The 26,454-nt window shown below is 51.4% G+C and overlaps 8 protein-coding genes across 8 annotated transcripts; 4 read left to right on the top strand and 4 right to left on the bottom strand.

The window, feature by feature from the left end:
• Positions 1–1,002: 1,002 nt before the first annotated feature.
• PFICI_12843 (uncharacterized protein) lies at positions 1,003–2,657 on the top strand (the record flags this gene model as incomplete). The annotated part of the gene is made up of 3 exons (XM_007841424.1): positions 1,003–1,163; positions 1,224–1,373; positions 1,430–2,657. The coding sequence occupies 3 exons, from the start codon at positions 1,003–1,005 to the stop codon at positions 2,655–2,657; spliced, it is 1,539 nt and encodes a 512-aa protein (XP_007839615.1).
• A 1,142-nt stretch (positions 2,658–3,799) lies between these two features.
• On the top strand, positions 3,800–5,298 carry PFICI_12842 (uncharacterized protein; the record flags this gene model as incomplete). The annotated part of the gene is made up of 2 exons (XM_007841423.1): positions 3,800–4,065; positions 4,236–5,298. The coding sequence occupies 2 exons, from the start codon at positions 3,800–3,802 to the stop codon at positions 5,296–5,298; spliced, it is 1,329 nt and encodes a 442-aa protein (XP_007839614.1).
• A 413-nt stretch (positions 5,299–5,711) lies between these two features.
• On the bottom strand, positions 5,712–7,583 carry PFICI_12841 (uncharacterized protein; the record flags this gene model as incomplete). The annotated part of the gene is made up of 5 exons (XM_007841422.1): positions 5,712–6,317; positions 6,402–6,729; positions 6,807–7,032; positions 7,100–7,179; positions 7,246–7,583. 5 exons carry the CDS (start codon positions 7,581–7,583, stop codon positions 5,712–5,714), a joined length of 1,578 nt encoding a protein of 525 aa, XP_007839613.1.
• A 1,054-nt stretch (positions 7,584–8,637) lies between these two features.
• Positions 8,638–10,183, bottom strand: PFICI_12840 (uncharacterized protein; the record flags this gene model as incomplete). The annotated part of the gene is made up of 3 exons (XM_007841421.1): positions 8,638–8,751; positions 8,835–9,719; positions 9,779–10,183. The coding sequence occupies 3 exons, from the start codon at positions 10,181–10,183 to the stop codon at positions 8,638–8,640; spliced, it is 1,404 nt and encodes a 467-aa protein (XP_007839612.1).
• A 611-nt stretch (positions 10,184–10,794) lies between these two features.
• PFICI_12839 (Pre-rRNA-processing protein ESF2) lies at positions 10,795–11,854 on the top strand (the record flags this gene model as incomplete). The annotated part of the gene is made up of 3 exons (XM_007841420.1): positions 10,795–11,185; positions 11,240–11,515; positions 11,574–11,854. 3 exons carry the CDS (start codon positions 10,795–10,797, stop codon positions 11,852–11,854), a joined length of 948 nt encoding a protein of 315 aa, XP_007839611.1.
• Positions 11,855–12,782: 928 nt separating this feature from the next.
• PFICI_12838 (uncharacterized protein) lies at positions 12,783–16,661 on the top strand (the record flags this gene model as incomplete). The annotated part of the gene is made up of 10 exons (XM_007841419.1): positions 12,783–13,109; positions 13,161–13,297; positions 13,369–13,717; positions 13,785–13,954; positions 14,087–14,409; positions 14,478–14,501; positions 14,552–14,714; positions 14,794–15,443; positions 15,491–15,609; positions 15,663–16,661. The coding sequence occupies 10 exons, from the start codon at positions 12,783–12,785 to the stop codon at positions 16,659–16,661; spliced, it is 3,261 nt and encodes a 1,086-aa protein (XP_007839610.1).
• A 479-nt stretch (positions 16,662–17,140) lies between these two features.
• Positions 17,141–18,829, bottom strand: PFICI_12837 (uncharacterized protein; the record flags this gene model as incomplete). The annotated part of the gene is made up of 3 exons (XM_007841418.1): positions 17,141–18,286; positions 18,342–18,465; positions 18,528–18,829. The coding sequence occupies 3 exons, from the start codon at positions 18,827–18,829 to the stop codon at positions 17,141–17,143; spliced, it is 1,572 nt and encodes a 523-aa protein (XP_007839609.1).
• A 1,056-nt stretch (positions 18,830–19,885) lies between these two features.
• On the bottom strand, positions 19,886–21,708 carry PFICI_12836 (uncharacterized protein; the record flags this gene model as incomplete). Its single annotated transcript, XM_007841417.1, has 2 exons — positions 19,886–21,623; positions 21,677–21,708. The coding sequence occupies 2 exons, from the start codon at positions 21,706–21,708 to the stop codon at positions 19,886–19,888; spliced, it is 1,770 nt and encodes a 589-aa protein (XP_007839608.1).
• Between the last annotated feature and the right edge of the window lie 4,746 nt (positions 21,709–26,454).

Below are 26,454 nucleotides of genomic sequence, written 5' to 3'. Positions count from 1 at the left end.
AGCAGGTCTCTATACTCTTCAGTGCGGATGCAAAAGAATAGACAAATCCCAACCACGGTCGCGGTAAAAACTGACAATACAAATTTAAAGTGAGGATTCTCTTTATCCCCCTGAATGACGACCGACTTACCTCTTTCATCGGCTTCCTATTGCCTAGTCCCAATTGCAAGTGCACGCCCATAAGAGCGCCGTCGGGAGCAGCTCCGACAAACATATCTTTCGAGATACCCCGAGGTGGCGGAGGACTCCATCATACTAAAATAACAATTCAAGGTGCATTTTTCCGTCAATCTTACTGATAGCTCACCCAATAGCTTGTGCACTGGCTTCGTTCAAGTTGGGGTTCCACAGTTTCTTTTTTCCCAGGTGGATTTTCGCTTTTAATTCATTATAGTAGTCACTTGGTACCAAAACGCCGCCCAATGGCTATCTCCTCTCCCAACCCCCCGGCCACTTGGAGTCTATGATCCCAGTTTTGCATGCCCTTGCCTGCCCTGGATGTACAATTGGCGGGGTACATTGTAGCATTCCGAACATAGTAGCAGTAGTTCATCGGGGACAAGGCCGAATCTCTCTGTCTCCTTCAGCTTGGGGGGGAGGGACAAGCCAGCTAAAGATCGGCTATGTACAGGTTGCAGAAGAAATGACGATGTAAACAAGGTCCAGAATGTAACCTGCGCCAATGGCATAATACTTAAAATGGCCGGTCCTTTCCGCTTCCGCTTTTTGCCTTGGGCCTTTTGACTCTGCCTCCCTCGTCGTCTGTGAATCCGTGAAACGCAAGTGGTCACTCAACTATTGGTCATGGCACTTTATAGTAGGCTAGCGGCAGTGTGGACGCTGTGCAGTTCGGTTGCAGCAGTCCACGGTTACTATAATGAGTCCAGCTCGGGACTGTCACCAGGTGAGTTGGGACTCGCATTTGCGCTGCTTGCCAGGAAACAAAAGGTCTGACACACTCTTGCTTGCACTATAGCTGCTCAGAGTCTCTTTGACTACTCGATGCAAGTACAAGATTCCAGATATGATGACTATTACAATTTCATCTGGTATCAAGACAATGGCCCCTGGTCGACCAGGTTCACGGCGTGGTATATTCCCGGACTTCTCTACAGAGCCCAGGGCGATGATGTAGCGAACGCGATAGCCAGTATTGAGGGCGTGTAAGTTGATTCCAGTCCTTATGCCTTGTTTGTTGTTCATCAGATTGACGTATATGATAGACTATCCACACAGATGACGGAGAGCTATGACTCGGCATGGTATGGAACATACAGGCTGTCTCCAGACGCGCCATATCCTACACCGGACAGTGATCTCTACCCTCCGGAGATATATGATACTTATGACCCCAACTGGAGAGAATTTGTAGGGTACGTTTGAGGTCGATGCCAAAGGGGGGCCCCACGATTACTAACTGCCACTCCAGCACTACTTTGGTACAAGTTGTTGAAGAATTCTCCCATCTGCTGAGTGATGACTTGATCTCGCGCATTGAAACGTCACTCGCGGCCAATGCCGTGGGAGCGATGCGCAGGAATGGTTCCTATCCCGAGGGCGACAACCTCATTCTTGGCTACTCGAATCCAGGTCTTATGAGAGTCCTTACCGTGGGTTGGATCGGCGCGCGCCTGGACAATTCTACTTTCATTGACTTTGCCGCGCAACAAGGCACCGAGCTGCTTGAATTATTCGAGCGCGACGGACAAAATGTTCTGTCCGAGTACAACGCGCCCAACTACTACGGAATGGACCTGTGGGCTCTGGGCGCAAACGCCGCGTACGGTCCCAAGGATGCCCCCATGACCAACAGCTCCAAGTACATCATGACGGAGTTGTGGAAGGACGTAGCCGTTCACTTCAACCCGTTCCTCGGAAACGTCGTGGGCCCATACGACCGTGCCTATACTCGCGATGCAACTGAGCACTCGGCCATCCTCTCACTGTTCTGGTGGGGCATGTTCGGCCGCGAGTTTGGACCGCAGCCACCTCTGGGCGAAGCAGATCTACTATATGATGTTGCGCAGGGGGCTTCCCTGTCCATGATTATGGAGACTGTCGCCGACTGCATTGACGACGAGACAGCCTCTGCTTTGAAGGCCAAGGGTTGGTGGGAAGGCAGTCGCTCCGTCAACAAGACCATCTATGAGGATCTCGAGACGCAACAGTACCGCGTGGCTTCTTCGTGGCTCAGTGCCGGGCTCATGATTGGAGGGCAGACGGTGGCCGAGACGGTGAACCGAGGCAACCAGTTCGTGCCGGCTATTGTGCACTGGGCTTCGAATCCCAAGCATACGCCGTACCCATACAATGGCTTCTTTTCATTGTACCCAAGCGCTTCGACAATTACCTCTGAAGTTGGCGAGGGTTATCTGAAGGTATCTTACCCAAACACAACCCAAGAAGGCACCGACATCTTCACCTTTGCTCTGTCTGGCATCCCTCCTCAGTTTTTCCGGGATCCCAAGAACCGAATTACGGGATTGGAGAATCTGCCCTGTCTTTCGGTCAATGTATCTGCGCCGGGTCTGGAAGCTCAGAATGTGACGTACGGTACTCAGCTGCGCGACCACTACATTTACAACATTTCATACGCCGTGCCAACGGGCTTTGAGGGCATCCCATCGGTCACGTTCGAGTTGAAATACACTTGTTAGAACGGACAGCATGATCTTGGGGATCTCAAGGACGAGTAAATAGATACCCGCAGTAGATGAGAAAGACTTGAAACCGCCACCATTCGGTCGCTTACTCAGAATGAAACAAAGTTTAACATGCAACTGATATGCTGGGGGCTAAATAAATGGCTACTCTAATGCCAAGGCCCGTAAGCGTCACTGCATTGATACTATTGCTGTCAAGCCACCAAAGGTCTGGAACCTCGGGTTACATAATGCTGTCAGACATTCAAGAAAGGGCTGGTAACCTAGAGGATAGAGGACAGACACGAAGAAATGACACCCATTGGCTCCTGCAAAGTCTAGAGTCGAGAAATGAATGGCCTCGACCACCAAATGTGACCCAGTGAACGGTTGATTGCAAGTCGCCTCTCGTCATCATGCAGTCATTAGGATGCGAAAAATCCTGCGAGACGACCTAGATACATTAGCTAAGGAATTCACCGGGCATCAATGTCAATCCCACACTACTGCTACTACTACTTATGCATGAATTGTATGTATCACTCTCCATTGCCCGTAACCCCGAGGCTTTGCTAGCTGGAAATCCCATTGAAAGCTCAGCTGTGATACTACTTAATACTCGGGAGTCGGGGCTTACTTATAAAAAGGACTCCACATCGCGGGGGGTTTTTTTTGGGTCCAATCCAACCCATTCAGCGGCTTTTGCCTGCCCCCGCAACTTTTATGCGGCCCGAATCTTCGTCGAGAGCCAGGAGAAGCTAATGTTAATAAGGCTCACCAACCATTCATCTCGTCGTTCCCTTCGGGCGTTGATTGGGCTTTTCGTTTGTTACACATCTTGTTTCTGGCGATCTAAAAGACGTAATCAACGTTTTCTCGAGTTATTTTCCATCTGCCGATTTGTGGCAATTCAGAATTAGTCTCGAGGAACTCGTTGAATTCCTTGAACAATCGCACGCTCATAAATACCATCAGCAACAGCAAATTTACCAAGCAGAATCTCACCTCCTGAATTCCGACACGCGGGGGGTTTCGGGGGATTTCCAACAAGACCCTTTGTTTCCCACGCTTACACATCAAAAAAATACAGACGGTACCTACTTATATCCAGTCGATCATCAACCCCAAAAAAGAAATACACAAACATATTTAGAATAATGCCCGGCAAGACCCCAACCGCCGTCTCCGCGCCAGGAAAGGTCTTCTTGGCCGGCGGTTACCTGGTGCTGGACCAGAAGTACACGGCGCTGGTCTTCGGTCTTAGTGCCCGCATCAACGCCATTGCAAAGGACATTGAAACAAGCCAGGGCGTGCAGATTCAGGAGATTGTCGTCACCAGTCCTCAGTTTCCCGAGTCCCAGTGGCGGTACGGCTACCATCTGACACCCGAGCAAGGCGGCACCCTCGTCACTCAATTTCAAGTGTAAGTCCTTAGCCACGTGCATCATCTATTCTTTCTTGAGCTGGCTGCTGCTGCATCTCTTGGGGATGTTCAAGCTACTACTCACACAACGAACGTGCCCTGCATGATATACCTCTCCGAGACGGCTCACCTATAAATACTTGAACCTTCTTCTCTGACACGTGGGACAGCGGCTCAAAAATAAACGCCAATCCCTTTGTCGAGACTACCCTCAGCTATGTCTTGACCTACATATCCACCGTGGCCGGGCCAAATGTCAGCCTGGCACCAGTGCACCTCACAGTCCTGGCAGACAATGACTACTATTCCCAGCCAGACTCCATGAACGGCACGGCCCACGCCACGGGCCGCTTTGCAAAGTTCCCCACGCCCCTCAAGGACGCCAACAAGACAGGCCTGGGGTCGTCGGCCGCCATCGTAACCTCGCTGACCGCCGCACTGCTGACCCACTACCTGCCCAAGTCGCTGTTTGACGTTGCGAGCGACGAGGGCAAGCGGGTCCTGCACAACCTGGCTCAGGCCGCCCACTGCGCCGCTCAGGGCAAGGTCGGCTCCGGATTCGATATTGCTGCCGCCGTCTACGGCAGCTGCCGGTACCGCCGCTTCAGCCCATCACTGCTCTCGGGTCTGCCCGCGCCGGGAAGCCCCGGATTTGCCCCGGCCCTGGACAACCTCGTCTCCAGCGCCGACTGGGACTATGAGATCAGCAAGGAAGGTGTAGCCCTGCCGCCCGGCGTGGCCCTGCGCATGTGCGACGTTGACTGCGGCAGCCAGACCGTCGGCATGGTCAAGAAGGTCTTGGCTTGGAAAGAAAAGGACCCGGCCGAGGCCAAGACCCTCATGGACACGCTGCAGACGAGAAATGTAGCACTAGGTGAGATCCTGGCCGCCGGCAAAAAGGAGGACATTGTCCCCGCCGTCGAGCAGATCCGCGAGCTCATTCGGGCCATGGGCGCCAAGAGCGACGTGCCCATTGAGCCCGAGAGCCAGACGGCGCTGCTCGACGCCCTCAAGGAGGTCGAGGGCGTATACAATGGCGTCGTGCCCGGTGCCGGCGGCTTCGATGCCGTGACACTGCTCATGAACGACGACGCGGCGACGGAGCAGAGGCTCAAGGACTACCTCAAGGGCTGGAGCAAGCAGCACAACGAAAACGTCCGACTGCTGAATGTCAAGGGCGAGCTGGAAGGTGTTAGGGTCGAAGGGCTCAAGGAGTACGAGGGATGGCTGTGATTATCTGGTCATGGGTTTGCTGCTTGGCTGGTGAGCAAATTATATATACCAATAAATACGTGCCCCAAGGCCATATAGCGGGCCGATAATTTGTGTCAATGCAATATCCCCACTGGATGTATCATGACTGAGCAATGATTGCTATTTGTCGACAGTCCATTAATGGGAGCGGAGACTTGTCCTAGTAGGACTACACTTATGATTATATCAGCAACTGGCTATTTCATCAATCAACTTTTGTTCTAGCGATAGCTTATTCGTGGATGAGTAAGTACAGAAAAATGCTAGTCGATAATCTCAGCCGCCCTATATCTCGTGGCCAACCAAGTCTAATCTGTAAAGTCTTGATGTATATCATGCCGTATCATACCATGGAAACCCGTCATTTTCATCATCTAGACAAAAGTCTCAGTCTAGGAAGTCGCAAAGTGCAGCGGACCAGCCCAGAGTCTCAGCTGCTTGCCCTTCCAGAGCAATAGGAGCACCAGCAAATAAGCTCCCGCACAAATAGCCGCCTGCACACCAAAGCTAATCTTGGTGCCCTGGGCATTGGCCCAAGTGACCTGAAAGTAGCTAATGATGAAGCCGCCCAGGGTGCGCGAGTTGTTGAGCCAGGCCGAGACCTCGCCCGAGGCCTCGGGGTAGCTGTCGAGGTTGTACGAGGAAATGGCAACAGTAGTAATCATGATGCCAAAGACGTACAGGCCCCAGGCCACCGAGGCGACCATGTAGTGCCACTGGTTCTGCAGGGCCTGGCCGAGGACCACGAGGCCGACGACGAGAAAGGGCAGGGCCAGCCCAATGGCGTGCAGCCGGGCCTCGGGCTCGAAGCGGCCCCCGTGCCGGCGGATGTAGGCGTTGGCGAGCACGTCGTGCAGGTAGTGGCCCGCCACCTCGCCGAGGATGACGGCGATGACGGGGGTAAAGTAGAAGAAGCCAATCTGGTTGAGCCCAAAGCCGTAGACGGGGCCGAGGAAGATGGACAGGGTCGTGTTGATGCCGACGACCCAGGCAAATGTCTAGCAACAGTACGCTATTAGCTTCATGCACATTTTCATAAATGTTTGTTTAATTGCCCCCCACAATCTGCATCATGTGCTTACCATTAGATAGTAAAAGTTTGAAATAATGACTGTAGGCTTCAGAATTACATGGACGATGCGCATGCATGCCTGCCCAAAGCTGTTTCTGAGATGTCTTGATCGGAACTGTGCAACACCCAAAAGGCGGGATGGTCGGCTGCCCCTGGGAGGCTGCTCCGCCTGTGGTATTCTTCGATCGTAGAATGTCTCTTCCAAGAACAAGATGGTGAGAATCAAGCAGAGACCAGTCTCGGCAACGTACACCCAGAAAGGTGTCGGCCACGGCTTGGTGGCGACCATGAATGCGGCAAACAGGGGTCCGATGTAGGGGCTGATGACGAAGAACGATCTGATGTAATATATCGTCAGCTCTACAGTCCTTCTCCAATTCTCGGGGACATCCATGGTTTTGCAAGAACAACTCACGCCCAAATGTTGATCTTTCGAGCTCTCTCATGAAAGAAGAACATGTCTTGGATAAACATCATGCCAGCCGCCTGCGCACACGTGGAAAAGAATCCATTGAGAATGCGGGCGCCCATGAACGAGTCAAAGGTGGTGGCAGCAGCGCACCAGATTGCCGTGGCCAAGGCGACAATGAGAAAGTAGAACATGACAGGTAGACGACCAAAGTAAGCACTCAGCATGACGGCTAATTTCATCTTGTCAGTCGAATCTCTGCTAGAAAAAGACTTGCATCCAACTCGGCTTCGGCTTACTGGCTATTCCTCCAGCGCCAAGCATAAAGACGTTGCCGGCTTGCGAATGATTGACCTCATCTTCGGTCATGTTCCATTGACTGATGTAGGCATGTTTGTCAGTTCACTGGCACTTGAGCAACTGTTTCTCGTGGGTTGTCACGCACACTGCCTGAGGCAAAAGAGTCACGGCGCCCGTGGCCGAACCGTAATCCGGCAGCAGCGCAGTGGCCGCCACGATAAACAGGCATAGATTCTTCTTGCGCGAGGACCAGTTGAGGGGATCATTGGGATCGTCGCTCGGCTGTGGAATCAGCCTGGTGTGGCCGTCTTTGGCAAGCTTGATGCTGCCGCCTCGTCCGCCGTCTTCTACATTGACATCGTAACCTTCGGTATCCTTGAATTCGTGAAGCTCGCGCTCTCTGCTGGTCTCAGTCGGATAAATGGTATTGGACGCTGGAACTCCCTTCTCGGCTTCACTAAGACCATTGTCTGACGACGACATGGTGTTTTCGTTTGGCCAGAGGGGACGGCTCCTGAACAGTGGCGATATCTGCGAAAAGACAGATTTACGGCATAGGCTACGTGTGTGCAATCGTCCCAAATGAGCAATAAAAGGATGGTTGTGCAATATATTCTTCTCGTCTACCAATTCTGAGCGTTGAGAATGACGCGCGCCCACGTCTGATTATGTAGGCATATGCAATGCAACACAGAGAGTCTGGGCAGGGGCATCTGCCATAACCGTGATCACTTACCGGGACCCTATGCCCTCGGCTAATGCAGTTTGCAGAGGTTATGATGGTTGCAACAACGTTTGTAACATGATAGACCCCCTTGGCCAGACCAAGAACTAGACAGGGTTTCCCCATTTCCCCCATTACTACCCCATTCCCCCCAAACCTGGAGAAAGCCAATCAAGCCTTCGGCAATCGCTGACTAGCATGGTTGGTCAGCTTTGGTATCGCGGGGCTTGGACTCGCTTGGGAACGCTTTCAGCTGACGGTTAGGCAAGAGTGCCCAGGGTCTTGTTCTTTGCGGGATTCAGGTCTGGAGAGATCTGCCGAAGCTGGCCAAGCTCTGACTATAGAAACTTGTAGTATAGAAGCCGAGGGCATACGGCAAACTCATCAATCTATGTGAACCTACCTCAATACAGACATGCCAAGTCACAGTATTGTTCACCTCCCAGAGCAGAATCACAAGACAAACTTTTGTATGCATCACGAAGCATTCGATTCAGCTAGACCTCTTATAAATGTGTTCAATTTAACCACTAAGCCATTTGCGTATTGGGAATTGACATGTTCATTTTGTGCACCAGGTGATGATGGTGACAAACATCATTGCCGGGCTGGTCCATGCAAAATTGGTCGTCAAGAGTTGCTAGGAATAGCTCAACAGTTCAATCTTCCTGATATTCATCATCAATATCATGGACCCTTATTCACCATATTGTTTCGATTTCAGCTCAAATGGACTTTGGCACAGAGTACGGTGTTCGACCGACAGCCTTGAGACAGTTGTTTTATTGTATTGATTCTAGGTCGTCGAATCTATTATTTCGGGTAGTCCTTGAGGTGGAAGCTCTTCAGCTTGGAGAATTGGTCAAAACCAAATTTGCTCAAAGTCTGGCCCTTGCCAGAGTTCTTCCATCCCGTCCAGGCCAAGTCCTACATGCACAGTCAGTATTGGAAAGGTAATGTGTTTTTGAACAAACAAGCATAACGTTCAATGTTGAAGAGAAATGACTTACGGGGCTGGGAAAGTCGGCACGGTTGACAAAGACTGTTCCTGCCTCAACATCCTGGACAAGTTCGTAGGCCTTGTTGGTGTCCTTTGTCCATATGCTGGCAGTAAGACCAAATTCGCTCGAGTTCATCAGGGCAATGGCTTCGGAGTCTGTCTTCACCTTCTGGACGGCAATAACTGGACCAAAAGTCTCTTCCGTCATGACGTCCATGGTGTGGTTGACGTCTGTGAGCAAGGTAGGCTTCACAAAGTTGCCCTTCTCAGGCATGTTCTTGAATGTTGCATTGTCGGGTGTCTCGTCCTTGGCACCCTTGGCCACGGCATCCTTGATCTGGGCCTCAATGGCCTCCTTGGATCGCTTCGAGACAACAGGTCCAATCTGGGTTTCCTTGTCCATGGGGTCACCGACCTTGTAGCCCTCAAGAACCTTTTGAACAGCCTTGACGAAATCATCATGAATGGTCTCGTCCACATAAACACGCTCAATGGCGCAACAGCTCTGGCCGGAGTTGAAGATTGCTCCGTCCACAATCTCCTCAGCTGCCCAGGCAATGTCGACATCGCCTCTGACATAAGCAGGGTCCTTGCCACCGAGTTCCAGACCGACGTTGACAATGCGATCCGAAGCCGCCTTTTGCACACCCAGGCCACCGGGGACCGATCCTGTGAAGCAAATCAAGGCAATCTGAGGGTTGCGGATGATGGATTCCATGATAACTGGCGATCCGCAGTGGAAGTACTGTAGCACACCAGCCGGTAGACCAGCCTCGGTGAAAGCCTTGGTGACTTGCTCGGCAATAGTAGGCGTTTGCGGTGAGGGCTTAAGGATAACTGTGTTTCCTGCGAGCAAAGCCGGCACGAGCGAGTTGACAAGAGTCAGGTATGGGTACTGAGAAATTCATGAGTGACTGGCGGTCATGCATTGTGTTTCATCTCCGAGCGACTTACGTTCCAGGGAAAGATGATGAGCACCGGGCCAACAGGGACCTTACGGATGAACCTCTTGAAGCCCTTCTCTGCCTCACCAGGAGTGTCCTTGAGGGTCTCTTCGCTAATCTTGACGAGGTATTCGCCACGCTTCACGGCAGTAGCAACCTCGACGCCCGTGTAGCGGATGGGACGTCCCATCTGGTGGGTAATCTCATTGGCAAGCTCATCTTGCCGGTCGCCCAGCACCTTCAGTGCCTTCTTGACGATAATCTGACGGTCGACCAGGGAGGTCTTGCTCCATGTGCGGAAGGCCTCAGTCGACGTCTCTGGCAATTGCTCAAGCTCGGTCGAGCTCACACCGTTGCGGGTAATGATGCCCTCATTGGTAGTTGGAGAGATGGTGGTGATGACCTCGGCAGACATGTTTGGAAAAGTTGCTGTCGAAAAAAAGGTTGGTAGCGGAGGTAAGTTTGAGCTGATTTAGGTTTTGACGAGGGGATCAACTGGACGATGTATTTATCGTTGGCAAAATGTTATCGACTCAGATGTATGTATATCATGAATAATTTAATAAATTGCCTATCACTTGAGCAATCAAAATGTCTGTCCCCAAGAGGCGAGTCAAGCGCAGTGACGTCTGATTACAGGGCTTACGTTTTGGCATCAAGTATATGGAGGGGCAACTGGGGCAGCTCCAGTGCTGTCGAGTCAGGACTTGCCCATTCGCCTACCCTGAATTGTACCAATTACCCCGCCGAGCTCGGAAACTCGATAAAACTGCTGATAAGAGCATAAAAATAATCCTTACCCAAACCCCGTTGGTCACTGGCTGCAATGCAAAAATGCCGAGAGCCTTAGCGTAGATGCGCTAGTCTTTGCTCCACTAAAATTTATCTTTCATGGCTGATTGTCAAGACTTTCAATTCTTTGAAGGGTTTCAGTGCTTGCGCCGCCGCAACATTGAAGGCACTGACGAACAACTGGCAGCTGTTGTCAAAGCATAGTCGCTCATTCGCACCCGATCAATCGCAGACATGCCGGCAGAAAAGCGCAACAATTTCCTCGACGCCGAGGACAGCGATGACGATGTTCGCGGCTACGAGTCCGAGGAGGAAGTCCGCAAGGGCAGCACCAAGAGGAGGCGCATAGATGACGACGATGCCTCAAGCGATGACGAGAATGATGCGGCGAGCATTGGAGACGAAGAGTCGGACGAGGAAGAGTCCGAGCGCAAGCCGAAAAGGAACAGCCAAAAGACTGAGCCAGAGGAAGAAGAGGAAGAAGAAAGCGCATTATCAAGTCGCAAGAAGCAAAAGCTCGACGAGCTACCTGGCATTTCGAAGCCCTTGACCAAGAAGAACCTCGTTGCTACCGAAGCCGCCATCAAAAAATCCGGCGTTGTATATATCTCTAGAGTTCCCCCATGTCAGTCGACTATATCTTGCCCCTGTTGCTGTGGCGCAAACTGACCGTGTCCAGTCATGAAACCACAAAAGCTGCGATCTCTACTAGAGCCATATGGAACCATTAACCGCATTTTTCTATCCCCCGAGGACCCTGCAGAGCACTCGAGACGTGTAAAGAATGGAGGTAACAAGAAGCGGTCCTTTACGGACGGCTGGGTCGAATTTGTCAAGAAGAAGGATGCCAAGGCAGCGGTCGATCTTCTCAGAGGCCAGGTCATTGGAGGAAAGAAGGGTTCATTCTATCGTGATGACTTGTGGTCGCTTTCTTACTTGAAAGGCTTCAAATGGCGTATGTTCCCCTTGTGTGCCTCTGGGCAGCCATAACAGCAACTAACCCTGCGCCTTAGACAATCTCACAGAGCAGATATCTGCCGAAGCTGCTGAGAAGTCCAACAGAATGCGAGCCGAAATTTCCAAGTCCACTAAGGAGAACAAGGAGTTTGTGCAGAATGTGGAGAAGGCAAAGATGCTTAACGGAATCCAGTCGAAAAAGAAGCAGAGGGAGGGAGGGGGTCATGCTGTCGATCAGCAGAGCCGGCGAACCTTTGAACAATCAGCAGTCGCCAAGAAGCCAGCATCCGAGAAGCTATCCGAAGGGTCCAAACGTGTTGCAAGCATGTTGTTCTAGGTGCAGCATGTCGCACTCTGCTGAGCTTTGGAAAAGCCTACAGATTGTGTGCTGCGGAGCATTACAAGTTCACCATGAAAGAGCGTGCTATGAGATGGGGATGATGAGTTATTTCGAAGAATCTACGGCAATAATATACCGGCAACTACAAACGCCACTTGTGCTGCTATTGCTTCGACATCGCTATCCGGCCCAAGCAATTCGCGAAACGAGCACACAAGATCGACTGTATCGGGGCCGATGCGGCAACCTCGCGGCACCTATCCGCACTCGAAATTCCCCACAGTTTTTGGCTTCACCTACGACGGGAAGTCTGCTACAAGGACTGACTTGATTGCGAAAGATTGGCCGGCCGCAACAAAACGGCTTTGGTGCTGAACTTAGTCATGATAGAGGCGCATTAGCCAGCTCTCCGGCTTTCTGTTCAATCAACTCCAGACGATGAAGAGGCACTAGTCCGAGGCACCAACCTACCTACCGATCTATCACAGCATAACCTTAGAGCTCCAACTTCCAATGGGAGTTCTTGGAGCTCTAGAGCTCATCTGTCGTCTCGTGGTCAACTTGTGGGCGAGACGCCGACTCCGAGGCACAAACGTCATACCTCGGGAGCCTTATTTCGGAAGTACTATTAGAGTTAGACTTCATAGGTGATTGGTGCACTTTTGTGCTTCATGCCATATCGTTCTGCGCATGCATCAGTAATCGCCATACGTCGAAGTGGAGTTCAAAGTCACACAATAGCCTTACTGCAAGATGGAGACTGTGTATATAAATGGGCGAGATGCCTTAGAATGCCCTCTCTGATGAAGCCCGTGTATCAATCAATTATAAAATACTGACACATGTATTAAACACTTTCGAATCACAATGTCCCAAACATCTGGCAAAGATGGAGAGGCGGCGGAGTGTCCCTACAAACCAGGCGATGCCTCCATCAGACCCAAAAGGAAACAAATCGGTCAAGGAGGAGGATCTCGTCGCCATTCCCCAACCTGCTACTCACTGGTTCACTCGAAATATGTCTGAAATTAATCCTGCTTTCCCCGCGAGTTCGGCTTGGCGACTTAATGCCATGTATGGTGATATCGTAAAGCTCGATCTGGTTGACCATCTGGAGGTCATCATCTCATCGTATGAGCTGGCCAACGAGGTGTACGACGAGAGTCGATTTGACAAGAACATTGAGGGGCCATTGAAGGAATCTCGTAACCTCATTGGAGACGGATTGTTTTCAGCTCACACCAGCGAGCACGTCAGTGACAAGCATACCTGATGGATCATCATGACTGCTAAGAAGAAACAGAACTGGCAAAAGGCTCACCGTATCTTGATGCCTGCATTCGGCCCTCTGTCTATTCGAAAAATGTTTCCCCAAATGCAAGACATGATCTCTCAGATGGTGTTGAGATGGGACAGGCTCGGCCCGGATAATGAGATTACGTGCTCGGATGATTTCACGATAAGTTGCTCCAAAATCATCTGGACCTTCCATGACTGACCACCCCTTACAGATTGGCATTTGACACGATTGCAATGTGCGCATTCTCGTATCGCTTCAACAGCTTCTACAGAGATCATCCGCACCCGTTTGCTGAACAGATGGCTCGAGCACTGATCGAGACTGGCAAACGGGCCAACCGTCCGACACTCGAGACCACTCTGCGTGTGTGGTCTGCGGCCGAGTACAAGAAAACCAAGGAAGACATGTGGAAGCTTGCTGATGACCTCATTGCCGAGCGTAAACGCAATCCAAAGCCGGAGATCCACGACGTGCTCAATGCCATGCTGAGTGTCTCCGACCCCGAGACTGGAGAGAAGATGTCGGATGAGAACATTCGTTTCAACATGCTGACATTCCTGGTAGGCAACCCAAACGACTATATGATGCTTTCAGGAAGAACAAGCCCGGCTGACTTGTAATCAATAGATTGCTGGACACGAGACAACGAGCGGAACGCTTGCATTCCTCTTTTACAACTTCCTGCATAAACCAGAGACTATGTACAAGGCCCAGGCGGAAGTTGACCGTGTGCTTGGCGACGATGTCCTGCAGCCCAATCACATTCCTCAGCTCAAATACTTGAAGGCCTGCATTCTGTATGTGTTTTTCACACTAATCAAACGTTTGTCAAAGAGATTGCTGCAACTATTCATGAACTAGTCGTTCTCTTAACATGCAAACCCATCGACTCATGGCCAGGTAGAAACTGACACTGAACCCTCGTCTAGGGAATCCTTGCGCTTCCTCGGTCCCATCACCCAGACTCAACATGTGGCCAAGGAAGATACTGTCATCGGTGGCAAGTACAAGATCACAAAGGGCATGAATGTCCGTGTCAACTTGCCTGGAATGCATCATGATGAAAGGGTCTGGGGTCCTGACGCCGCGGAATTCCGCCCCGAGCGCATGATGGACGGTGGCTTTGAGAAGATGCCTAGGAACGCGTGGAAGGCGTTTGGCAACGGAGTGAGATCTTGCATTGGCCGTTTCCTTGCCGAGCAAGAGATGGTCATGACTCTGGCCATGGTGTTCCAGAGATTTGAGGTGTCTAGTAAGCGGTCCAAAAAGTTCCATGATTGACCATGATGAGCAGCAACGGCTGACCTTGCAACCCAATAGTGGCTGATCCGAGCTATAATCTCCGTAAGTTGGAGGGATCGAATGCATGATACAATATTGACAATTTCTGGCAGATCTCAAGAGCACCTTGACTGTGAAGCCGGCAGACTTCAAGATCAAGGTTGCCAGACGACCTGGAAGAGGACCCATGACCGGTATTCCGGGCTCGATTCCTTCCTCGATGCTCCAGGGTGTTCACGACAAACAGCCAAAGAGCGGTGGAAAGAAGGCCCAAACGTAAGTGCCTTGTATCTTGCAAATGCTATAGCCTTTCTTTCAAGAGATTGAATCATGCTCACATTTGTTCAATCACTAGTGCAGGATCACACAACCCACTACTCATTCTGTACGGGTCCAATGCCGGGACCTGCAAGTACATTGCCGAGGACTTGCAGACCATGGCCAAGGAGCGCGGGCTGGGACCCGAGGTCAAGACCCTGGACGCCAGTACCGGCAACTTGCCCACTGATATGCCCGTCGTCATGATTGCTCCGTCGTACGAAGGCAAGCCTCCGGACAATGCACGAAAGTTCCAGGCCTGGATCGAGTCCCTCGACGCTGGCGCGCTCAAGAATGTCAAGTTTGCCGTGTTTGGTGTCGGCAATAGCGAGTGGTCAAACACGTTCCACAAGGTGCCAAAGTTTTACAATGAGGCCATTCCAAAGCTCGGCGGCTCGGCAGTCATCGAGCCTGGCTTTGTCGACGTCAAGGAGGACATTGTCGGCCCTTGGGAGGACTGGCGCGATCATTTGCTTGACTCTGTCGGTGACGAAAAACACCCCGGTCAGGCCCCCGAGTTGTCCATCAAGTTCAAAAAGGCAGAGATTGCAAGCAAGTTGGCTGGAGAGGAAGTTTCTGAAGCCGTTGTGAAGAAGAATGTCGAAATTGCCCCTGCTAGCGACATGGGCTCCGCTAAGAAACATCTTGAGGTTGAGTTGCCAGAGGGTGTCTCGTATGAAGCTGGAGGTGAGTCTTCATTGAATTATTGGTACGAAATTCGCCCTAATGATGAGCAGATTATTTGGTAGTCATGCCAACCAATCCGCCAAACATGGTCAGACGTGCTGCTCGTCGATTCAAGCTCAACATGGATGACTCCATCGAGATTAGCGGTACCAGCAAGGAATTCTTGGTAGGCAGTCCAGCAACATACCCAAATATCTCACCAACTGACGATTCGAACAGACTGGTGGTGGTGCGGTTAATGTGGTTGATCTTCTAGCGGCACGTGTCGAGCTCGGAACGCCAGCTTCGAGACGTCAAGTCGAGGCCATTGCACGAACAGCCAAGGGTGCCGATCAAAAGGCGCTGATGGACCTGGCTTCAAACCAAAACAAATTCAATGAAGAGGTGATTGCGAAGCGGCGATCTATCCTCGACCTCCTCGAGGATTATCCTAGCTCCAATCTCCCCTTTGAACAATATCTTGACATGTTGAAGCCCTTGTCTCCTCGGCAATACTCCATCTCCTCCTCGCCTTTGGCATCTGAGCTTCAGGGCCAGCACGGCGGTACTGAAGGACAAGCAAAGAATATCATTGCGTCCGTCACATATGACGTCCACGAGGCCCCAGCCCGCAGCGGCCACGGACGCCAGTTCGAGGGCGTGGCGTCGACGTACCTCGCCAGGCACGAGCCGGGCTCCAAGATCCGCTGCTACGTGCGCCACTCCAACACGGGCTTCCACCTGCCGACCAACGCCGAGGTTCCCATCATCATGATCTGCGCGGGCACGGGCCTCGCGCCCTTCCGCGGCTTCGTCCAGGAGCGCGCCTGCGTCCTCGAGGCGGGCCACGACAAGAAGAAGCTGGCGCCCGCGGTGCTCTACTACGGCTGCCGCGACGCCCAGAGGGATTTCCTCTACCGCGACGAGCTGACCAAGTGGGAAAAGATGGGCGCCGTCAGCCTGCGCCCGGCCTTTTCCCGCGTCGGCAACAAGGGCGAGGGCGCGTGCAAGTACGCCCCCGACCGCGTCTGGGAGGACAGGGAGTACCTGAGGACGCTGTTCCGAGACCAGGGGGCCAAGATTTATGTCTGCGGCTCGGCGAGCAAACTCGCCAAGAGCGCCTCGGACATGTTTATCAAGACCTATAGGGAGGCACACCCGGACGTGACTGAGAAACAGGCGCGGGACTGGTTGGAGGAGATTCGGGAGGTGAGATACGTCAGCGACGTTTTTGACTAAGTGTCTTGGGTATACAACAAAGTACACGTGCACTGCAAAACGATTTCCTACCCGTTCATACTAAACATACACTCGCTCATATGCAGTCTGGCAAATTCAGATTTGCGAATTGGCTCTGTTGGCACACGGAAAACGTAAAGTACCTAGGAAAATTGGGCAAGTCTTTGCTGCTCACCACTCACTAGAATTAATACAATCAGTAGGGACACTTACATTTCCTTCTCAAACTTCAATTGCTGACTAGCAGACAATCTCAGTCGTGTCACGTTGTCCAACGGTAGAAGTAATATCTTTGGTTTGCTACAATTATATTTATTAGCAAGTTTTGAGCTGTAAAGGTATTAATAGATTTAATCGAGCCATAGGCATTTGATATCAAGACCAGACGCATGTAAAAACCATGGAACAATGCACAAATGATTTTCCCCACTGAATCGTTCAATCGTTGCAACGTCTACAGGAGTGATGGCAATATAACGCTATACGACTCTCAACAAGGTGTTGCGTACCATGCCCGCAAAGCTCTCGAAAAGAGTGTAATCGCTGCCCTGAAGCCAGCGGACAACTACATCGACAGTACTTTGAGCATCATCTCCGGTTTCCTCTTCGGGGTCGCTCTTCGTCACAGTGATCGCAAATCCAAATGGACATTCGGATAGAACCGGCTTCTTGTTGCCGGCTTCGGGAGACCTTTGCTTGCCTAGCGCGCTCGTTCTTCTTCGGTATGATCGGCTCCAAACATTCTCTTGGGCAAACCCGACAACTCGGAGCCTGTCTTCGTCCATATTCCACGATACGAGGTCGAGGCCGTCGGTGACATCCTCCAACTGTGTCCAAAACATGTTCTGAACCTGCTCTGCATTGTTCGGCCTTGTCGATTTAGTGGCGACTGTCATTTCTGTTGGGTGAGGCAAAAGCTTCTTGCCAGCAGAGGGCTCGAAGCCTCTGCAAGCTGCGGCGTTTGGTCGGCGCTTAGCAAAGCTCCAGCCCACTGCCCATCTGCGTGTCTTTGTGCCCTGAACAAATTGTGCGAGTGCATAATTGTCGATTCCATTGCGCTGAATAATACGAACGACGAGCTCAAGGCTGGATTGCTTGCCCAACATGATTGTATACCACTGGACACGATTTTTTAACTGGCAAGATTCGTCAAAGATCCGTTGAAAGAATTGAACCTCGCCACCATCGCACACCATCTCGTGTGCTGCGCCGGTGCACGCGCTATTTGGCGGCTGGGCTTTCGTCTTTGCAAGCTCCAAGAGTTCGCTCTCTGAGCTGTAGAATGGTGGATTCGTCATGACAAAATCAAGACACGCCACCTCAGAGTTGTCCAAAGGAATCAGATTGTCGGTAGGGGATCGCTGCAGAAGCTGGATGCGGGATTCGAGCTCGTTGATTGCAACGTTCCTGCGTGCCCAGGACAAGGATTCGTGGTCGATATCCGTGGCAATAAAAGACCAGCCTGGGCGCTGCGTACATCCCAGCAATGGGTAGATTGCGCTGGCACCAGTGCCAATATCTAGTCCTTCGACTTTGCGCTCCGGATTGTACAACTCGGAGTAAGACGTAGAGCTGCTGTCCAGGAGTGCTTTGATCCAGAGGATGTAGTTGTGGCGATTGGGTACCTGAGCACGGTCAGCAGGACATACGGGAGCTTACATGGCCGTTTTGGCAACTCACAGGAGGACATAGTCGGTCGTCGGGAAGCTCAAAAGTCAAGCCAAAATCCACCTTTAGCAGTGACTTGGTGAGCTGTACAACTGCCTTTGGGTCTGTAAAGTCGAGATGTCTCTCTCCTTTGAGGCTGCAACAAGATTTTAGCTATTTTGATATGTGCGGGAAACCAAAGGCACGAGTCAAACATACTAGAACTGAAGCGGTTTGTCTTTGGCTGCAACGGCCGCGAAATCTGTTTCGCCTCGATAAAGCTTGGAATAATGTGCATCCTTTTGCAAGTGAAAATCATCCTCGCTGGGATGCGCTGTATCTAACTCTTGTTTGACTTTCAAAGCTGACGCATCGTCAGCTTCCACGTCTGGGTCAACATCAACATGTTTGGGAGCTTTGCGCGCTGCCGCCAAGCGCCGGGCAAATGGCGATTTTGTGTCGCTGAAGAGCTTTCTCTTGACTCCACGGGAGATTTGGAACGGATTTTCCGAGTCTCCCATGGCTCTGCACTGCCCAAAGCGCCGGAACAATAAAATATTGAGATTTCTCAAATGTGTATGATCTAGAAGTCGTCTTTTGTGTCGGCACACATTTGAGATGGGGGTGATGAGCAACGCCGGAATTATGGTGGAAACAATTTCGGGCTCTAAACGCGGGTGTGGCCTGTGCTTGGGGACGCGCCTTCCGAAACCCGCCTCCGAATTCAGCTTCATTATAATCCAGGTACCCAGACACAAGTGAATCAACAGCTCCTATACCACGAAAATGGCTTGCAATAAATCAATTAACCCAAGTCAAATGATATACTATTTGTCACTGGGTGATACTCCTAAAATTGATGGGGGGGGGAGTGAAATTAATTAACCGGACCTGTACTCGAATTTGGGCTGTCGTAAACTCATTACAGAAACCAAGGAACCCAAACAAATATCAAGAACTGATTTGACGTATAACAATATTGACATTTAAATGAGATATTTAGCTGAATGAATATTTAAAAAAGAAAAAAAAAGAAAAGGAAAAAAGTGGTGCCCGGTTATCCTTCAGTGTAAGGGATGACAGACGAGAGGTTCCAAAGATTTGTGCCCAGGGAGTTGGTGGCCAGCCAAAGTCTCGCCAGGACTAGGCAAGCACGGGACTTGAACAATGATCCTTGGATGATAGACGATATCAAATGCTAACACGTCCGCAAACCATTGAACTAATTCCCGTAACTCGCTTGTTGGATGTGTGCAATAATTGGGTTCAAGAGGTCTTCTCGATAATGTGCAAACGGCTGGGGGCCAATGAAACACCAAGCTTGCCCGTATCAGAACTGCCCAGCCACTCACTGATCTTGAGCCGTTTGAGAAATTCTTCCAAGAATTCGAACCATGCGGCTTTCTCCTAGGTGTGGGTCATTGTCCATTTTGACGGGGACTGTGTTTCGTTCTCCTTTTGTTGATTATTATTACATTCACTGGAGGTAGCTTCTATTGTACTTATGAGGCGTCAATAAGTAATGGTATTATTACTTACTAATTTACTCTGTCAACTGTGGTATCATCATTTTCTCTTTATGGCTGCCACTCATCATAGGCACGGCCGCCAACCTCCCAGGCCGCCGCCGCCAAGAACATGTCACTTTCGCCGAACCTCTTTCCAATGATTTGGAAAGCAATGGGAAGTTTACCATCGACTCCCTCTTCCCTGGGACTACCCCAACCAATTGGCATCGCCATGGCCGGATGTCCCGTCACGTTGAACATGCCCGTATTCATGTTATTTCCAAGCGCCAGGTTCAAGTGTCCCATGACTCCACCATTGTGCCATGTTTCATCTCGCTGCATCGCCACGGTTGGCGTGACCGGCGTGATTAGCACATCATACTTGGAAAGCGCATCATCATAGACTGCTCTCAGCTCATGGACATGCATCATGGCCTTGTTTCGGTACGCCGGCGGGAACCGATCCGGATTCGAGAGATAGGCACCTGCGAAAAACACATTCACCACGGCAGGGTTGAACTTGTTCATGGTTTCGTACCAAGCCTGGTCAGGGACCGGCGGGTTGAGGTCGGGCAGGGTGTGGGAGAGCAGAGTCGGCGACACGTTGGTCATGGAGTCAATCATGTTGGCCCGGGTCGCCGCCGTCCAAATCGCCGGGCCGATCTTGTGGAGTGGGATGGAGACCTCCTCGACGACTGCGCCGAGCGCGGCGAATCGGTCACAAGCTGCTTTTGTTGCCGCAGCTACCTCGGGGGACATTGTGGGCACCTCCCACCCTTCCTTGAGGACGCCAATCTTCAATCCCTTGGCGGCCTGGCTGGGTGTCCAGGTACCAGCTTCTGTTCTTTTGGCAATCTCCTTGTCCAGTATCTCGTGGTATTGCGGTACGTTTTGTCGGAGAGGAGTCTCGGGTGTCATGCGTGGATCAATGCCATCATAGCCCGAGAGGACGCTGAGCAGCAATGCCGTGTCCCTAACACTGCCCGCCATGGGGCCGCAGTGATCAATCAGAGGGTGGAGGCTGGCGATGCCCGTATACGGCACCAACCCATGAGTGGGCTTCAGACCATAGATTCCAGAGTAGGCAGCCGGGAGGCGAATGCTGCCTCCCTGATCGCCGCCCAGCGCAAAGTCTGCTCCCTCGCCGAGGCCTTCCGTCGACAGACCCTTCTGCTCCCGCAGCCTCTTGACAACGTTGACTGCAACCAATGAGCCGCTGCCCGAACTTGAACCTCCACAGGCATAGGCGTATTTCTCGCCATTAGGGCCCTTGGCCAACCATGGATTGGCCACTGGTCCGGTAGCAGAGGTAAAAGACAATGCTGACATGCAATAATTCTCGCATACTGCGGTACCAGTGAACTCTGCGCCAGACTCTAAAATTCGTTGAATGACGGGTGCATCAATCTTGGGCAATGGATATTTCGCATCCTTGGACAAATGGCTAGCCGAGGTGCCAATAGTCAGCGGGATGCCAGCAATCAAGATGTTGTCCTTGGCCACCACTGTCTTTCCCGCGAGTAGTTCATTCTTCAACGGTTTAGAGCTGCGAATGCTCGTCTGATGGCTCCATCCGCCCAGAGGATTCTCCGAGGAGCCGTTGGCAGGATTCGCATAGTTGCGAGTACTGCCAGGCTCCATGTCGGGCACCAGGCGCGGGTCTACATATTCTGGCATCTTGTATACGTATTTGGCGCACTTATCCGCTGCTTTGAGGAGTTCATAGTAGGTTGCCTCATCATCTGGCTGCAGCGTCATGCCACGAGAAGCTGTGAGCTTTCGGAAGTCATCCATGGACACCAAGTCCCTGTCAAAACGTCAGTCAATAATCACTTCATGGCTAGAGTAACCAACACTCACGGCTCATCATGGTCCATCATAATGATCGACATCTTGAAGGCAATTATCTCACGTTTCACACTACTACAAAACGATAAAAGTAATGCTCAATGGAAATCAATCAATTCAATAGTAGGAGATGAATCTGTATGCGTGAGACTATACAGATATGTTCAATACAAAATCACCACTCATCACGGCAGTCGGCAGCCGTCAAGCGTTCCGACTGGTCTTTCCGCGGCTAGGTCCGAACCAAGCCCGTATCAACGGTCACGACAGCCGCTTCCAAATGACATGCTCAACGGGGTGGTTTCTTCCATTGGTCAGCCGTTCCCAAGATGATTTGACCTCACCGTATCGAATGTGCTTCTTATCAGATAGGAATATAAAGGGCATCATGATCTCTCTTGACTCGTGTGTCGCCGTGGTGGATCCTTTACCTCAAGAGAGCTCCGTTGTCGGGATTCGGAGCTCTTCCGATGGATCTTCCTAGGTAATAGATGAAAAATACCATGGTACTCATCACAAGGCAATGATGGCTGCCCTTTAAAATATCATTTGTGTGTCAAACTGGTTGTGAAATATGTCTTACCTTGCAAGGTTACAGCTGCGAGGTCTTGGATATCTCGAGAGGCGTTGACATTCTTGATGTTCATCCGCAATGATGGCTAGAGTTTAAGCGCGCCCAGTCAACCCCAGCGGAATGCACTCTGTAGTGTTGGTCTCCACACGGGATTCCAAATGCCAAAAGGCTTCAGAAGCAGTGGTGGGCTATGCATCAACCCTAATGAGGTGGATAAAAGTCTTGCGTAGTGTATACGTACATTGGTAGTTGGTTTGCGGGGTGACGTCTGCGGCACTTGCTTTGGCTATCAAACGCTCAAGACAAACTGTGACTTATTTTCATGTCACCAATGAGGCCTTTTGGTTGGTGATTCCTCCATGCATTGTGAACAAAAAAGTGAAGGCAAGCGCCGCAGTTGGTAGCATGCCGAGGTAGAGGGTTTCATTCCGGAGGACATGTATACGAGCTCGGCATCGGCACAAGCGAGCAGGAGCTCATTCCAGTGCCGAATATGCGCACTGAAAGACAAACACAGGCCCGGGCGGGTGGTCAGTAACACGAGAGTGGGGACCTACAGCCGCTGACAGGCAAAGACCGGGAATGTTCTCCATGCCAAGACACGGGCCTTGGGGGTCTGTCGCCTTTTTTTCTTCTTTCGACTGCCGGTCTGAGATGTCTCATAATTGAAAAGGGAGTTGCTGGCGTGACCTTATCGCTGTCTGTAGGCGAGTACCGCGTCGACTACTATTTTGGAAAGAGCTGGGGGACAGGGTCGTGAGATGATCATCTGTTCGGCGCGGAAAGAGACAGACGGGACCGGCTCAGCCTATCGAGTCAAACCAAGGGGGTTTGGGGGCCCGGGGCGCCAGTCGGAGGCCCTAGGTCTAGACTCGCGACACCAACAAGTTCCAGCTGAGGCAATTGAGGCAAGGGGGAAGGGAAAGAATGTGACTAGTAGGTACCGGCTGGCATTTGCAATACAGCCTGCCGGCTACATTCTTGCTACATGTGCAGCGACACAAATCATCATCATCATCATCATTCACCTATCTCATCACACCCTTTACCCATCACTGGAAGCGATGATGAAGTACGGAATAATCTGTTGGTGTCACGGTCGATCGCTTCTGCCGATGCTCATTTCGCCTGCTGGGCTAGGTAGACTTGTATGCCCCCGAGTACCTGTTGGTGACCCCAACCTCGGGGATACACTATTGGGAAGTAGACCCTGGGCGCTACCAAGACTTGGCCCGAGGCATGATTCTTGTTTGTCGTCAATGATCGGCTTTTGGCGTCCGTTGCAAGTAATTGGCCGGACCGTATTCTCAGTGGCTGAATCGAATCTGGCAATGCTGCACAACGACGAGGTACAAACCTGGTGTTGGTGGTATGCAGATGCATGCGCTCCCCCGGACCTGCTGGGCTTTTGCAGCAAGGGACCGTTCACTCGGGCGCGAAAAGCCTGACGCCAGTCCCGTACCATGCCTTCTATACCTGTCAGTACTGTAGATCCAAACCAACGTCTCCATGATGGGACAGTTGTGACGTGACCATCATGGAGTACGGGCGTCTTTTTTAGGACCTATGTATGCATCATCTGGTGGCTTGTTGTAACTCGAGCGATGGCTTACAGCCATTTCTGCGATAAAGCCGAAAAATTGTCGCCAGGAGGACAGTTGGCCAATTTTAGTCGTCCGGAGACTCGGAAGGTGGCGATCTGGGAAAAATAATGGATCGCTCTCGGCGTTCCCCTAGCCGGGAAGAAAAAAGTAACAGGGCCAACACCCTGATTGTGCGTCCGCACCTCCGCCTGGGGGTGTAGACACAGCGCTTAGATGAGAAGGAGATAACAATTGCGCAAAAGACCAGGGTCCTGTCCTCTCCAAAGTCTACAAGATCCTATAAATAAATAATTGAGCAGCAATGACAATCAAGTCTGTGGACATGTATGGCGTTGCGAGCGATCCGAGCCATGAATTTGTCACGACTCACAATCGGGCTACCGAGTGGAGATGCACAATGGCTGAAAGTATGCGTGGCGCACGAAGATCTTTGACAACGCGTCGCGACCAGAACTCACAGTATCTACACGTACGAAGATCTCGGTCGTAATAGTAGACGACAAGCCCCGAGGATCCCGGATTGCAGAGTTCGTGATTAATAGGCCTGTCAGGTAATAATAATAAGTCCAGAAGCGATTGATTTAAAGGCACCTGGGGGGGTCGGCGCTCCTTCTGGTCCGGAGGACCCACACCACTCTGGCGCGCACGACCAGACCCAGATTCTTTCATTTGCGAGATTCCGAGGCGGCAGCTTCGTCAACACCCCCCAAGAGGAGCTTTCTCTTGCAGTCTCCATTGACGGCAAAGAAGTTTTCGACGAGCTTCGCATAGCACAATATTGATTGTAAATATGTGGACGTGGACGTCACTGATGAACGGCACAGAAAGAATCGGGTGTTTCCAGGGGAATGAGCCCGACTATGGGCATGGCGAGGACTGACTGCCCCCGGCTGTTCCAATCAAGGTATTGATGACACGGGGCAGACGGGCAGACGGCATTCCCGCCTCGCCCGTCGGGTAAAGGAGGATTGATGGTGCACTCACTGTGAGGACCTCGAGATCCCTTGTCGCTCGGGCGTAGGTAGCTCCAATCGTCCCCATGTTCAATACAAGCCTTGTCGTGATCTCAGTGATTGGTCTTGTTGGAATTGGTTGGTGCATTACTGTCCAACTGCTTCATTCACTCCAATATCCTTACTCTGGCTCATCGCTTCTGCGCCCCATCATGAGAGGCCAACCAAAAAAGAGAAAACGAGACCGACTATATACACCCATTGCAATTGAGAACGACAACATCCATCCATTATGTGTGACATTACATTGTCGGGGTGATGGAAAAAAAAAAAGTCACCCGTCTCATCACCAATCAGGCGCCGGGTAGAAGGTCGTCCGACCTCAGCTGGTACGATCGGAGATCAGAAGCCCATCCCCGAGACCCAGGCAGGCTCTCTCCTGTACCTCGAGCTACTTCCCTTCCGGACGGCCCCAAGATGTCAAATCGGTCAGCGCCTCAATGCGGGTGCCCCCCCTTTTTTTACCCAGCTATGTTTCCTCTCGGCTGCGCGTCTAACCTGATGGCTATGTACACCCGGAGCAAGGATGAAATTATTCATTGACCATTCCGTTTTCTCGTGTGCAAATGTTGGCATGCATTAAGCTAGGACTATATGGCCATTGGACTAGGTTTCATTTTCAACCCAAAAGAAGACGACCCTAATGCATACCATCCATCTATTCACGTTTTCCTTGACAGCAGCGTTGATTGCACATAATATGAAAATGGTTTCGTTGGAGGGAGGGTGTTGGGAAGGTTGGGGCTTTTCTGACCTTTTTTTTACGGGACGGCGGGAAGAGCTCTGGCTTGGCAGCGTACTCCTTCGTAGGCATTCGTCAGTGGGTAGGCCGAGGAAAGGTAATGTACCGTCAAGTAGCGGTCCGCTGCTGAGCCTCGCTTTTGGAGTAGTACATCAGCAAGTGTTCTTTACATTACTGTACCGCCCCCGGCAGCCGACTCCGTACCCTAAGGTGAAAGGGTAGCCCGCGCGCTACACTGGCCTATGTAATATATCGCCGCCCTTCTAGAAGAAAAAGGGAGGAGGCCCATTTGAGTCCAACATGAACCCGGGGGTGGGCGTTTCGACCATGGGATCGAGGCCGCCACTCTCCAAAGATAGATTCATCACAGGGCAAAACGTTTCTCTTTTTTCCATTCCGCCTTTTCCCCTTTGCAGTCGCGGGAAAAAAAAAGAAAAAAAAAGGACAGGCAGACGGGACTCTGCCACTTGCACTTTTGTTATACACGATTACAGTCATCAAACAGACTGAATGATTGTCGATTAATCTAAACACAATCAAAGAAGTAGAAAAGAATAGAATCATCTCCAGACAAACACCCGTCTGCCCACCGGTAGATTGTATATGTCAGGTTGCGAAGCGCCGTGTCTGACCTGACCCCGAGACCCCCCCTTCGAGACCGCCCGTTGCTTGCCCAAGTTCTTTCTTTGGGGGGGTGCTTAAGCCAGTTCCGATCCAGCTTTGACGCAGCGCTAGAAACGGCGGCCTGAGGGAGTGCTGCTAAGCCCAAGTGGTGCCCGCAGCCCGCAATCCGACAGTGGCCCCCTTCCCAAATTTCTCTTTTTTCCCTGGTGCTTTCCCGTCCCCCAACTCCACTC

The sequence above is a fragment of the Pestalotiopsis fici genome (genome assembly GCF_000516985.1).
Source record: "Pestalotiopsis fici W106-1 unplaced genomic scaffold PFICI_Scf_10, whole genome shotgun sequence".
Classification (NCBI taxonomy): Eukaryota; Fungi; Ascomycota; class Sordariomycetes; order Amphisphaeriales; family Sporocadaceae; genus Pestalotiopsis; species Pestalotiopsis fici.
This window is presented reverse-complemented; position numbering and strand designations above follow the sequence as displayed.